At 35.9% G+C, this 15,751-nt stretch overlaps 1 protein-coding gene across 2 annotated transcripts in view; it reads left to right on the forward strand.

The window, feature by feature from the left end:
• LOC119834206 (reticulon-1-like) overlaps positions 1–15,751 on the forward strand; it is a 27,039-nt gene that overhangs the window by 6,640 nt on the left and 4,648 nt on the right. Inside the window, exons 2-3 of one of the 2 annotated variants that reach the window (XM_038358536.1) lie at positions 1,903–1,938; positions 14,795–15,002. In XM_038358536.1, coding sequence (XP_038214464.1) covers positions 1,903–1,938; positions 14,795–15,002 — 244 coding nt within the window. The remainder of the gene's footprint in view (positions 1–1,902; positions 1,939–14,794; positions 15,003–15,751) is intronic. The other variant, XM_038358537.1, reaches the window with a different exon arrangement.

Here is a 15,751-nt window from a genome sequence, read left to right on the forward strand (position 1 = left end):
AAAAACAAAGTTTTCGTAAGGCGCACTATGTCATAGCCTATAGGCAGGTGCTAGTGACGTCACAGCACCGGTGCCGATATTTTTAACTATCAGTATCAGCGTCCACGTCCATCACTGTGTCGCTGCAAATGCGCGGTGCATTGTTTGATTAGAGCTTGAAAACTTTCCTGTGCAGTTTGAACATCGATCATTGCAATTTGACACCAAATAACATGCCCTTAACATGAAGGTTAATTGATGAAGTCACCTTTATAATCCTTGTCAGACCAGAAGTTATAGAAATAGAAGATTGTCGTCAATTTCCAGCGGTGAACATTTTCGTAGATTCATTGAATGATGTCTTACTGTACGGTAAAAAATAATAATTGAAGTGTGAGATACGTATTTTACCGTAAAAATTTATTCTAAATTAAAGTATAAACAGCAATACCGTTAAATGTTTATACTATGTACATACTTAATTGGACGTTTAGAAATATGGAATATAATTGCATAGTTGTGGTTTAACCGCTTACAATAACATTGCAACATTCAGATATCATTGCGATCCGTTTTACTTTGAGCAAACAATTCAGAAGTACCTCATTATCCAAGTTTACGAAATTGCGATACTATCAAGGCAGAATTTTCTACATACTTTTGACGTGATGTAAATGAACGTAAACAATATCTACATTTGACGTATGCTTACAAAAATGGAAGAATCTGGAGCTCAATTTAAGGATTATTTCGAGGGCGCTGCATTGTCGCCCGTAACTCCACACTTCCAAAGGACTGCGTAGTCCCAGTCGCCTTGAACTTGTCAGTCAGTTTGTTGTCATTGTTCTCGTGATAATTTTACATCAAGGCCGTGAGTGGCTGGTATCTCCACAACGCAAAGCTCCGTGACTCACTCGCCGCCGATTGATTTTGATGGACTAATCAGTGTTTACGTATTAGTTGTATAGATAAATGACGAGACATTTTGTTCTTATTTGCAAAATTTGTTATTATTTTCTATTTATGATTTTAGTTTGATTTTTGAAGGAAGGTTAGAGTTTCGAAAAAGGAAATGGTTTATGATATGTTCAATGCATTGCAATGAAAGTAAACTGAACGTTTAATAATTTTTTTTAGTAATGTTGTCAAGTAGGGTTGCCCGGATTTTTAACTAGGGTATCGTTTCGCTAAAGTAGTTTTTGTACAAATATTTCCAAACTTTACAGTACATATTTGTTGTTTTATATGTGTGTCCTCTAAACTAAAAATATTCTGCCCGGCTACATAAATAAAACAAAATTACGAGAAGTTTACAAGAATGTTTGAAAGATGTATGGGGTGTCTATATTGTTTTAATTAAAAGAATTTTAACATATTTCATCTTCTTTAATAAAGTTTCAATAAATCTGTTACAAACTCCACTATAATTATTATTCTCTTTTAAATAAATAAGTTTTATTTATGTGGAGCCTGCCTTGTTTTACATTTATGCTAAACTATCGGTGGAGGGCCGTGGGTGTGTCTCTGTGTACTGCTTGCGCTACTAACATACTGTTGAAGCACCATCCTTCTGACTAACTCGCTAACTGGGGCTAGCATGTGTCGTGTGACGTGTCTGAAGTATGGGGTAATGCAGCATGCCAGGAGCGTAGGGTGCGCATTGTCTCGGCGCATGCGCGGGTCGAGCGGGGGGCGGGTGGAGGGCGCGGGGCGCTGCGCCGCGGCCGCCAGTATCGACGCGAGAGTCAGGCGCGGCGCGCGCTCAGTCAGCCGTCATTCGGCTTTAGTAATTACGTAAAGTGTCACCATGGCGAACTCCGGACCTTCCCTCTGCAGCGTACTCGACCCGCGTAAGTGTCGCGGGCTTCGCTTCGCTTGCCTCCTATCGCGACTAACCCGCTAACGCGCAGCCTTCTCTTGCAGATGCTTGGTTCGACCCGCAGAGGCTACACCCTGAAGGTGAGTGAAGGCGGGGAAGTGGGAACGCGCGACGGGAGAGGAGGGAGCCGGTCGCTACCGGCGCTGACAGCGTCCACTGTGTAGTGTGCTTTGAGTGTTACGGTGACACAAATAAAGGAGTAGCGATCGATCGTGTCGGTGAGTCCGGGCCGGGCCGCGGGTCGCGGGTCGCGGACGCGAGGCGCCACCTGACACCACCACTCTGACAACAAGTCAAAACATGACAGCTCTAATTGTGTCGCTTCACCTCACTGGTCCTAGATTGCACATTTATCTTGCCCTGACTAACACTAACATTCGGCCTACAGTCTGCACGATACCCGTACATTCATAATTGTTATGAAACTAATACCTTCATTGAATTGACTCTGTGCCTAACTTCTTACCTAAGTAAATCTTCGGTAATTTGTGTTGGTTACATTAACAAAGTTTTAAGAAAAATTTGAATAACACTGAACACAGATACAAAATACGTATACGTTGTTTTTTCAGTAGCTTCTGAAATAATATCGGTCAAACTTATCATTAGAAGATAAGGACTGGATATTAATTTAAGAAATTTCGATTTAAAAAAGTTTAATCCTTTATCAATAAATCAGAATGATATTGTACTGAACTTTTCCAAAGTTGGGCTGAAATACAATATTTGGCTAGTATTCTCCGAATTATGCTAATTGAGTTAGCGATAGTTACGAAGCGTCAGGGGTCAGGTAGAAATGGTATTGTTGGAACATTAGCGGCTGGTAATTATACAAGGTTGCATTGTTCCCCATCGCAGTAACGTGATCCGACAGGTGCCTGCCACTTGTAATCCAGTCTCCCTTCAAACAAGTACTCTTTTGTAATTTTAAACTCACGGGAGGGACATATAACCAGCTAGGAACGATCAGTTGACTGCACTTTTTGAAAATTGTTTCCTTTGTTTGATGGTTTTCGCTCGAGTGGTTAGGTGGAGACGATGAAGGGACAAACTTAGCTATATATTAGTATAAGCGGCGGGGAAATGTGGCGTCATTCCAATTGATGTTATCTTTTTGAAAACATAAATAAGAATCGTATGGAAGAAATAGCCGAGGTAGATATCCATGAAAAATAGGATGCTTGTACTTTTGCTAGAACTTTTTTGGCTGGGTTAGTCATTTGTGATAATTTCTCCACATATCGCATCCTTATCAATAACGGTATAATCATAATTAATTAATCAATTTGTTTATTTGGGCTGATTCAATATATCGTTAATAGCCTATTACAGTATACCGAGTATATATATAGTTACTGTTACAAACCTCAACATTCTACAATGTCTCGGAAAGTTTTCCGACGAATTGTGAATAAGTACTCACATAGTTACTCAATTCTGGTGATAATTATGAAATGAATAGTTTTCTATATGGTTTACGATTACTAGAATATACTTTAATAAGCACTTACTTATTGTTGTTCTCCAATGAAAACAATCTTTGATTAATATAACGTAATCTGCTAGTTACTATGGTGTTTTCCATTGGCTAGTACGAACAGTAATGTCCAGTCATGTAGCTAGCTGTATGGTGGGCTCTAATTTATAGGTAGCTATGTCACTGCGGCATGCATCCTCACCGTGCGCTTGTTTACAGTCCAACTCTTATCAAAGATAAAGTATTTCTACTACTCCCAGGTTTTGCCCTATTCCTTTGCCATCAAAACTCATTTTAGCTTGGATACTATAAATAAAACTATATAGTGAATTATGCAGTGTTATTACATTTCAGGTCGCGTTTGTTTTTGAATACATATTTTATAAGTTGAGTTTTAATATTCCAGAGCAATATTTATTATTTATATATATATTTTTTTTCATTATGAAAATTTCATCATTATTAAATTTTGTTGTAGATGTTTCGACAGACACTTTTTGTTGATGGAAATAAATTAATTATGTAATCAAAAAAATTAAAAAATTAATAAAATATATTGGAGTTATCAGGCTCATAGTTATAAAAAGTGTAATAAGTTTTTTTAAAGGAATTTTTTTTAAATACAAATTTGATATAAAGATAAGACTATTTTCAATATCATTAAGTTTTTTTTTTCTTACAGTAGGTTATAGTAATTTATATTTAAAAATATATCACGAACATCGAAATCGACCTTGTACAGAAAAAACTGCACTTCACGTTATTTCGGAAGGTTGAAAACTGGTTCACAATTACATGAATACCCTTATTTGGTTTTTCATTTATATTTTACTTAAGATGAGAAACAATTTGTTCAACTGGAACTTTACTTTCCCGCTTAACATCAAACGTTTCTTTAAAAGTTGATTAATCGAGAAGATTTCACAGTCATTACCAACTCTGTTTGATGTGTAGGTTTTTGTTGCATCATTATGTTTCGATACATGCATAGTGGTTTGTTGCTTGAAACAAAAAACATATCTTTATAATGATGAGTTCTGTGACTTTTAATAATATTTATCACGATAATTTTAACATTATCCGTTTTGACTTATTCGACACTAGCGGTTCGCCCCGGCTTCAACCTTCCTCGATAAATGAGCTAACTCAGTGTTAGTCAGTGTTATAATTTTTCAAATCGGATCAGTAGTTCCCGAGATTAGTGCGTTCAATCAAACAAATTCTTCAGCTTTATAATATTAGTATAGATAATGAATTGCTGTATCAAAGGTGTTGTAGTTTGTAGCGATATAAACAAAGTTCTATGAACGTAAATTTTATTTTCCTCGAAACTAATGGAAAATTATTTGTTGTTTTGCTTAGTGCTTAGTGAGTTTAATACTCCTTTTAAAATATCTAAACTTAGTAATTAGTAGGTCCTGAGATTTCGTTGCGACAATCGATAATACATTGTTGCCACTTATCAACAAGATCATATCATTCCTTAATATATTATCTGTAGTTGTGTCACTTTCTAATAATCTGATGTCTATTATTAATCATTGTAATTTAATTTTTATCAGACATGTGTCATACATGTTGTTACGACATAAATGAAATAATTTGAGCTCCCGTGCTTGTTGGTCAGAAAATTTTAAACGGGTTAGTTGGGTTATTGTAGATAAAATAGCTTCCAAAACATTTGCTATTTAACGCGTCTATAACGTAGTGCAGGTCTATTTGCACGAAGTCTGTTATCAGCAGATTGCATTGCGGATGACGTCCCCCACTCATCTGCGCCCATCATTTAAGAGCCTAGCTATACTTGTGTCATGGCTGCATGATGTAGGCACGCTGCTAGAGAACGTTATTGATTATTTCTGTAGCCGTTTCATGTTGTAAATTAATCATGAGCTTAGTTTTGTGCCAGTTCGCGCATAGTTTTCCATTTTTTCCCCTTCTGTAATAATCAAAGATCGACTTGAAATATTTATCTCATTTCTGTATGTTGCTGTGAAACTAACAATTTTTTTGTTCCTCCTACAAAGTCAATTATAAGATTTGAGGAAATTGGTTTTTTATCGCCATCACTGTCTGTTTTAGTTCGCCCACATACATATTTCTTTGAGAACTTTAACATTGTACTATCAATTCGATCTGTGATTTTTGTACTCGCCACGGCAATTTCTTCCAACTCTATAGCTAGTAGTTCTTATAGGGCATCGAAGTGACAATGTAATGTTCAGAGAGAACCATCTGTTGCCGGCGGGCGCTCGCGAGCTAGGAACGGGATATTTTTAACGCAGCCGTGTTCGCCCATTGTATTTCTGTTACTGATGCTACCAATTCCACGTCTCGACTCTGTCACTCATGTTCATTTAATTCACGTGTAATTTTGTTTGGTGGAAGATTTTTGGACATGCGGAACGCGGAAGCGCGGAAGCGGTTATGGGTGGTTTTTGTTGTTTTCGGATATAAAACGTCTCTTGATATTATTAAAATAGCAGTAATACGATTATCAATATGCTTGACAATTATAATGAAATTTTGGAAATAAGCAATGGAATTCTTTAACGTTTTAATAACTTTTTTTTATGAAAACGCAATGTAATAAAAAGAGCAAATTAGCAAGACCTAAAGCAAAACAATTAGCACCTGTTGAGAAGTTACATAAAGGCAAGAAATATATTAATTGAAATGCTCCGCAGTCGATCATTAAGCTACGCTAATTCGGAGATCTATAAATACAACATTCATTATGGAACATGCGGTCACAATATGCCAGTTACTAGATTATACTCTTATAAATCTTACCAACTACTTGCGATATTATAAATTTGGTTGTATTATTATAAGGCACACTGCTAGCACATATTGACTATGTACCATTTTGAAGTGAAGCAACATTATCCATTTATCATATATCTCGCCTGAGAATTCGGCGTTTGATGTAGTTGAGCACTAAATGCCAAGTAGGTTACGTTTTTACAATGTCAAGAGATTTGCCAAAAACCATCCTTGTTATCTATACTCATATTTAAAATTCGTCATCAATCTAGTCCAAAATCTGCACATGAGTAATACGTAATAATGCTAAGTCATTATGAAAACTATTATCAATTGTTACTTTCGCAATTGAATAAGTCATCATCCTTCATCTAATAAATGCACAGGTTGTGCTAATAACATTTTCTAGTTTACTTTCAACTCGTTCGTCTACAGGCGTAGAAATGCAGTATCTATAGAATAAAATTTTTGGATTATTTTTATTAGGATTTCAATGATAATTTCAATAGAACTGTCATACAACTTTTTGTCGACTCCAATTACGGTAACTTTATGAAATGCGACCTTTTAAGTGGCTTATTTGAATATTTTAAATTATGTACCATACTTGAATGTATCTTTTATTCGCGTTACATTGAAGAGATTCCATGAGTCTGCAAATCATGAAATAGGAAAGCATATGTCAGACAATAGCCCTCCACGTTGGAACGACGCCAGCCGCCGATCGATCAAGTTTGCTGTCGCAGAATTTCTTTTGTCGCTTCAAGGAAATAATTGTGTTCAGTTTTAATACGATAGTTCCGGAAATTTGTTTTATTAAATAGATGTGTATTTCTCAATTTCATTGAGCTATAGTAGATTTAAAATTAGAATATTTCCAGCTCTGCCCACGTGTTACATAACCCGTGTTCTGGCATAAAGGTCAGTTTTATTGACTCCCCACTTATTACTACGCGTAGATGTAAACTAGCGGGAGCACCGCGTGTTCTTATTTAGACTTTAATATTTCTGATAGAATTTGTATTAATAACGTGTTTTTTATTACATAAACAACTTTTTCATACATTTTGATAAAATAAGGTATTTGTATAGGAAAATTTATAGGGGTCTCATTTGTCTATTTTTGGGTAAACAAAAACCTCTTGAGTTTGTAGACGTTATAATTCATTGTCTACGTATTTATGAAACGCAGACAAATTTACAATGGCGTTTTTGTGACTAATAACATTACAAAGAGTCAATCGAAAATATAGTTTTATCGATGAAATCTCATCGCGTTGCCTATGACTTGCATGATGCGTCACAATGAGCCATAAAATATTAATGTCTTGTTATCCTGCTGGACATTGGATTGTTATTTCACGTCTGAGACGATTCTTTTGTATTTTGTCAAACTTAGAAGCATTAAACTCTTCAAAGTCCCGCTTTTACTACCGTAGGTGGTCATTAACGCTCCAGACTGGGACTCCGCAGGGAGCCCACTACCCCTCTACAGGGTGTTTAGGTAGAATGTTCGTGAATAGACTTTAGATGGAATCGTCGATGCTAGGGCACGGCCAGTAAAGTGGTTTTCAGAGCGCGTTGCAGCAATTGCCACTGCAAGAGGGGAGGACGCAAATGATGATAAGGCTCCTTCCCTTTGATCAGTTGTTGTGCTAACGAGGTTTTTTCACGCCTTTGTTCGTGCATGAATAGGTATAGATTTAGATAGTTTTATTATTTTTACAGAATATAAATGCTAATTTGCTATTTGTTTTTTGGTAAATCAATTCTAAAAATCAAACAAATGAAATAATTTTTATGAGAATTGAATTTAAAGCATGATTTCAGTATTATCAATTCTGTTGTGTTTTACGTGTGATATATGCTTATATTATCCTTGTTGATGTTTTTACGACTAATTTAAGAATTTTCGCACTATGAATAAATAAAGCATTCAGTATCACTGTAATTGAACGTTCTATTGTAAAAAGGGCCATAGAATACAGATTGTGTAATTCATTGAACTTGAAGCCTTATCTGATTGTATTTAGGTGAATGTTTCGTTATCAGTTGTAGAAGTCTTCGCTAGGCGATAAAGGCTGTCGCATGTCGCTTGCGGGGCGCCGGCCGCGACACGCATCTTACTCAATTCATAGAGGTCAAACGTCTAGGCTTTAGGAACTCTTAAAATTATAGAAAAGATCCCGTAAATATTGCATCTCCAAAAATCTATAGAAAATCTTACACATTATTCATGCTTAATTAATTAATTAAATTTACAAAACATCAATTTTTTGCGAACTTAACACTCAATCAATTATATATATAACGCTACCATTTATAAAACAGATTTACATTTATTTAAATAAATATGCAATATAATATTTAGTTTTGGTAAAACCATTTAATTGTTACATACGCTTATTTATTCAAACATTTTTTTAATAAGTTTTCTTTAAAAACTTAGTCAAATGTTTGCGTTTGTGATAATTCTTATTTAATAGCAATTAAGATCGATAAAAACATTTCCGCATTTTACATTTTGATAATCTGCCTTTGTAAGTAGACGTGTTTATTTCATCATTTTGGGTAACAGCAGATCGTGTATTCAAAATTTCTCAATATAAATTGTCATGGCTACCAGTTGTTCTCAGGTATATCTCTCAACGGAACGAAATATTTCTATTTTACACGCTTTTTATTAGCTTCACCTGTATGTTTGTTTGTATGTTTGTTTGTATGTTTGTTTGTATGTTTGTTTGTAACCGACTTCTTTGGGCGCGATTTTGACCCACTTTAAACGGCCAGATTTCGTTCAAACTTTGTAGATTTATTGAGGACCGATGACAATACACTAATTTGATAAAATTATTCCATTTTTCAATTTGCAAAATATGATTTTTGTTAAAGCGTGTCTTATAGTTTTTTTAAACTATTATTTATTTTACCCATTTTTCATTAATGTTCCGCTCCTGTCTTTCGTAGTGTGATGTTATATACCATAGTAGTTTTCTGCCCGACACTTCGCCCGCGTAAGTCATAGAAGACAGAAGTATTTTTCAGTATTTTTTATGTCCTTGCTCGGTTGTCAAATTCTCTGTACCGAATTTAGCTCAAATCGGTTCAGTGGTTACTTTCTCATTTGCATATAAGAAGGGATTACACCTATAGCTGGTCTGTGATCTAACTATGGTCAGTACAAAATGTTTCACCCAATCCGTATCTCCTAAGATTAGTTTGTTCAACCAAAATAACCTCTGTAGCTTTGTTAAATTACAAAATAATTAAATGAAATAAGTACAATACACGTACAGTCTGAGTGTGCTCTAAGTTGTCAGTGGCATTGACCGCGCCCCCCCGCGCCAGCCGGCCCGCGCCGCCCGCGCGCGCGCATCCGATCACCAACGATTAGTGTTTATTTTGGCAACAGCTCTGATCGATCGCCATCAATGCTTGTGGCACGCTTGAGTTACGACCCTTGTGACTTTTATCTGTTTATGCGAATCCATATACAGCATTCATTTGATCAATATTGTTATCAATTATTTTGACCGTCGACCTCATCTTTTTTAGAGAAATAAAAGCTTTGTGTATTGATTTCATCTGCTGTGTCCACCATTTATTTCAATTACTTTGCATAAAATATCGTGGAGTTGTTGTTTTTTGGAGTTTCTTAAGAAAGAGAGAGAGAGAGAGTAGAAGGCCCGAATTTTAATCATACATTCACAAGTTCAATTTGTCGATTCGCTCTGCTGCTGCTATGTGAAAGTCCAATTCGACAACGCACCTAGAACACTTTCGTTGAATGTTAAGCGTATTGTGCACAATTTCCAATATCAGTAGATTTGGAAATATTTGTCTTTAAATGAAAAAAAATACTGGACACTTCAATTGGATATTTGGAGATTGGATTATGTTATATCCTGTTTAAATTGCCTTTTTATTTTGCTGTATTCTCAGCAGAAACATTCCCTTATATTTTTTACAATAACCTTTCATTAATGTCTGTTCGACAAGGTGAAGTACTTTGTTCAGCCACCTAAAATTCCCTTGCACCTTGAATGTAGTCTGTAATATAAATGCAAGAGAAAGTACGCAACCTTCAGTTTCAGAAAAGCATTTACAACTTTTCCTCAGCGAATGTTATGAAGGTGAGCGGCGAGCAGCGGCGTGTATCTTTTTATACTCGTCACCGCGAGCTGGCAGCCTGCCGCACGACCTACGCCACTAGTGCAAACGTGCAAATGTCATACTGCATACGATTCTACGCTTCTGTATGTAGAAACTATTCCCTTAGTTCTTCCTTTTCTGTATCTGTTAACTTTAGTTTAATGATACAATTCCACGGGAGCTGGTAGCATATTTTGTTCCATTCCCGCATCGTAGTTCTATTTCCATGATTGGAATTATTGTCCACAGCAGGCTTGTGGACACTCGACGCTCTAAAGTTAATTGAATAGTCTTAATCTTTTATATTACAAGTTTTCTTTTGTAATCAAACCGTAGGATATACGTTTCTATTTATTGACAAGGCAATGATTTTTCGGTTTCTTTCCAAAAATGTTTTCAAACCCTAATACTTTTTGGCAAACCCCTCATTTTATTTGAATTTTATTAAAACCGCTTTTTTCACCATTTAAATAACAGGATTAGCTGTATATCGTGACCTACGCCACAGAAGGCACTCGCACAACACATGTGACAATGTTTCCACATCCACATTACAGCACGGAACTAGTTCCTGCGCTCGTTGATTGTTGTTGAGTTGTGACGTCACACGACTGGTTCATGATAACTTTCATTGCCTGAAGATATTTGTACATTTCGGAGGAGCGATTCGGTGAAATCTTGCATTTGTTCTTGATCGTACCAATTCATTTTTATTGGTTTCGTAATGTGCTGCTATATTTTTTTTTTATTCGGACTTACTGTGTAAGTTTCTTAGTTCGAACCCGTTCTAGGATAAAATATTGTTTTAGGAAAGTATAGCAATTGCATATGAAGGAGTTAGGTCCGAAAAAAATGTCATACACCTGTACACATACGTAAATTTGGTATATTATTCAATATATAATTATATACTATCGTTAATTAATAATGACAGAGCCATATTGATCGCCTGGTACCATCACTTCTCACACTGGACTAATTCCAGTGGAATCTTAAAGCAGTACTAACTGCTTTAAGATTCCACGATAACTCCCTAAGCAGGTATATGTAAATGCTGTGAACTCATAAAAATAAATTACAGAAAATCATCATAAATATAACTTTGTATTCGACCCACGGAACTTACTTTAATCCATCTATATCTTCTGTATTTCATCAATAAATATGATACGGGTGTATACGGTCGGATACGGTTTTAACTTTTTATCGCATCTTCCGTTAGCTGTAAATTGAAACGTTAATTGTAACTTTATCTGTGAGCTTTTAATGGATTTTTATGTCTAGACTGTTGAATATAGAATTCCTTTTTAGATATCAAATTTTTCGTCATTAGAAAGTATGTCATGAAAAAGATGAATGTATTATATAGACAAAGTGCTAATGTACAGTGTTAATGTTTATGATATGATGCTACAAAGTTTCCATACATGTTTTGATTAATCTATACGATATCTAAGTCAGCATAAATTTAGTTTTATCGCTAATCGCTTAGTAATAGGGGGACCAAACGGTTGCCTTTCAGCGGACTGTTTGCTTTTGGCGCTGAAATATTTCCATTTCCATTTTTTTTAAAGTTTGAAAAATTGTATCGTACCTGTTTCTCTTAATAGCAAAATCATTTAAATAAAAAGGTTTTTATGATACCAAATATGTTAGTTAAATGCGCTTTGGTTATATCTCGAGAAAACGCCGATCGTCATTATTATCAATGATTAAAATGTCGTAAGCAACGATAAAGTTTAGGAATCTAGACTTCAATAACACACGATAAAAAGAGCAGGTAATTATTTATCGGATTATACGTTGAATATTGCGATAAATTGTCAAATATTTGTCCACATCCACCGACGCACTCGAAAACTCGGCCGGTGATAACAAACGAAAGCCGAACGAAATCTCGCAAGTTGAGAGTAGATAAGCGCGTTGTGTCCGCGCTCGCGTAGCGGCGTGGAGCTCGCGCGGTGACGTGTGTGAAAGGCAGCGGCGTGGCAGCGCGGGCCGCGGAGGCTCTGCCCTCCCGCCTCGGCCACTCCGTCGACATGGCGCGCCCGAAGCAGTCGCCTCGCCACAACGCGCAGTACGTTGACCTCCCCCCGAGAGGACCAGGTACAAAACCTACCCTTTTATTTCAATTGTGAATACCTTGTACGGTATCTAAGTGAAGTGTGCGCCGGCGCGGCAAACCGCACCGCAGCTATACCGCGTGCTAAAGTGACTACGTGGTCAACATATTGTTGGATCCCATCATCACAATAGATTTGTGCGTGTCGCGTCTCTTCCACGTTCTTGTTGTAGGAAAGATGTGTGGTATCGTTGTTTATCTTATCGGATCATCGGTTTCTGTCAGGTTTTCGGCTATTTCAAGGAAACGCTCGCTGAGCAAGTCTTGTATGACACGGGAGAGCGCAGGTCTTTGGCTTCGCTGGAAGCTAATTACTTCTCAGTGAGAATGTAACTAACTATTTAACGGAAATTAAGGGAGTTATATAAATTTAATTTTGTAGTTATTTTATTATATATCTTGTTGCTTTTCTTTGCACTCAAAATATATATTTTTTTATTATGACTTAGCCATGGAAAGACCATGGAAATGTCTTAATATAATATAGTTTCATTAATACTAAATGAATTTAAATTCATGTACAAAAGTAACAGTGAGAGAAAGTGCCTAAAATATTCCCTTGTTTCGATGTACATTCCCTTTTTTATTTGAATCTTGACGTGGAATAATTAAAAATATAGTTTATCTGCATTAATTAATAACATTTCGATATTTTTAGCTAAGAATGTGTCATATATCTAAAAATATAAATTATCGTCATATCGATTCTAATCACGTAGGCGGTCGTTCCCATCCGTCGATGGTACCGGTTTTCAAAATTATTTACGACATTTCTTATACCTTCACTACTTTACACTTCTTTATTTAACGGATCTTTATAAACTTCTTAAAAATAGACCTTAATTTGACTATAAATGGGTTAACTTTTGATCATGACTTTGACGAAATGCACATAACTTTCACGTGAATGAATTTTGTGTGTTCAATTGTTCGTTTAATATTACTCAAGCGATAATGAGCACTGAACATCTGTATCTATAAAGTTGACGACTCGTATAGAAGTGCTAACGAATGAAGTTACGCGGTTTGGCGAGGTGGAAAATAAATGTAAAATTGTTTATAAAGCAATTTTTCATATGTTTAAAATTGTTTATGCAGCAATGTAAACTGATTTATGGTTGAATAAGTATATTTAAAAATATAGTACATTAACATTCTACAAATTATAAATATATTAACTGTAAGTACTTGATTTAAATTGAATTTATGAGGTTCCTAGATAATACAACAAATGAAGAGTGAACAACGAACTAACCTTTTTTGCAATCCGTTTCAGTAAAGACCATAATCGCGTTTAGGTCTAGCGCTTATACAATGATAAAAACCTTACGTGATCGCGCTCTCACAAGCAATTACCCCCGAGGAGGAAACGCGTGAACACTTGTAGGCCGGCTCGGAAGCACCCGCCGCGGTCAGCCGCATGAACCAACCTTTGAAGCCAACATATTTTCATTGAGCCTATTTTTAGTTACATACTAGAATAGAAAAAGGAACGTTATTTTGCTTTTTTGTGCAAAATGTCTCATATATTTCTAGTAATTGTACTCTATTTTTAGGGATATTTTTTGGTACTGAATTCAAACTTTTTTAGTTTCGTGTGTTCAATTTCAAAAGCTGGATGTATCAGCCTTTTGAAATTGGCCATTATGTCCTCTTCTTTTTAGGGCACAATAGTATGTGGTGCAGCACGTTTTTCCCTTTTCTGCTATGAACTAGTTTTAACCGTTGCTATTTTTAGAATGGAAATATTTATTGAACTATACTTAACTAACTGTTATGGCGTGTTTTTATGTAAGACAAATTGAGCACACTAGTTTTCAACTACGATATGATAAAATAAACCGCGATTGAAAAATTAACAAATATTTTAAGAGTCACAAGTGAGTACAAACACAAAATAAAAAAATAAACATTAACTTATTTTGGTTGGTTTAAATTAAAAAGTAGTTTAAAATTTCAACATCTTTTATTTCGTCATATCATTCCACTTTCCACATCTTCATTACTGCAAAACTTTATTTATTTGCCAATGAAGAATTCCTAGTTGACCATTGTACAAATTATACAATGGAATGAGGCCTAATATAATTCTATCATATTTTTTCTACTTTACTTTCACTTTCTAAAATTGTGCTGCAAACAGACCATCACTTACATCTTACCTTAAAAAGTCGAGTACAGAAGCAGTGACGGAACTATATAATCGTCATCATTAAAAAACATTACACAGTCAATATTATGTCTACCCTACAATCGACATTTTAAGTTTTTCTCTCATTTGTTCCATCACAGCTCATTAGATATACCTGCTGCATACAAAAACAAAGTCATGAGCTGAGATTCCTTCATTCCATTTCACATATTTGCGTATTGCGTATAAGAAAAGCACATCTCAAGCAAGCATGTGTAATGTCCGCAGTGGAATCCCTGATCTACTGGCGGTCGGCCGGGCGGTCGGGCGCGGCGCTGGGCGCGGGGCTGGCGCTGCTGGTGGCGCTCGCGTGCTGCTCCGTGGTGTCGGTGCTGGCGTACGCGTCGCTGCTCGCGCTCTCCGCGGCCGTCGCCTTCCGCATATACAAGAACGTGCTGCAGGCGGTGCAGAAGACGAACGAGGGACACCCCTTCAAGTGAGTGCCGTTTGTGTCTGTTCAGCTAGCATTGTAAAGTGAGCAGAATTCCAAATACTTCTGCTTAAAATAAAAAATTTCGTGTTTGGGATACGGGAGATCTATTGATTAGAGAGTTGTGAATTCTTCTTTCTTCTTAAATATTGTTAAGATTATCTAACAGGTATTACAAATCCCGTTAATTATATTTTAATTTATGTATGAACACATGTTCATTGTGCGTGCAAAAATAAATAAAAGATTTGTATTTTCTTAATAAATGCTAATCAATTCGTAAAATCTTAAAGTTTATGCAAATGTCTTTTTTAACGCCCAATAGATGATTATCAAATGATTATATTAATCATGCTGAATATTAATAGCCCAAATGAAATGCGTAAGTAATTGGTCGATGTCAAAGCGCTGCCAATTTTTCACTTATCTCGAATGCATGCAAAGTTATCTGCATAAATATTAAACAAATACACTTTATCGTTTATAGTGGCACATAAATGCATTTAATGTTATGCGGTTGAGGTTTAGCTGATTCGAGAACTTTTAAATATCATATGGGTTTATATGATTATATCTATGAATGTTCTACGTCATCAAAGCAAAATTGGAATGCTACTTAAATATGTCCATGTTAGTTTTTTTTTTTATTTCAATGTCTTTATACCCGCATGGTCGGGTTGATCGGGTTTGGCATAAGGCCCTTATCAACAAACTTCCAGCCTACGGACTTCCTCCGGGTCTATGTGATTGGATTA

The sequence above is a fragment of the Zerene cesonia genome, chromosome 19, assembly GCF_012273895.1.
Source record: "Zerene cesonia ecotype Mississippi chromosome 19, Zerene_cesonia_1.1, whole genome shotgun sequence".
Taxonomy (NCBI): Eukaryota; Metazoa; Arthropoda; class Insecta; order Lepidoptera; family Pieridae; genus Zerene; species Zerene cesonia.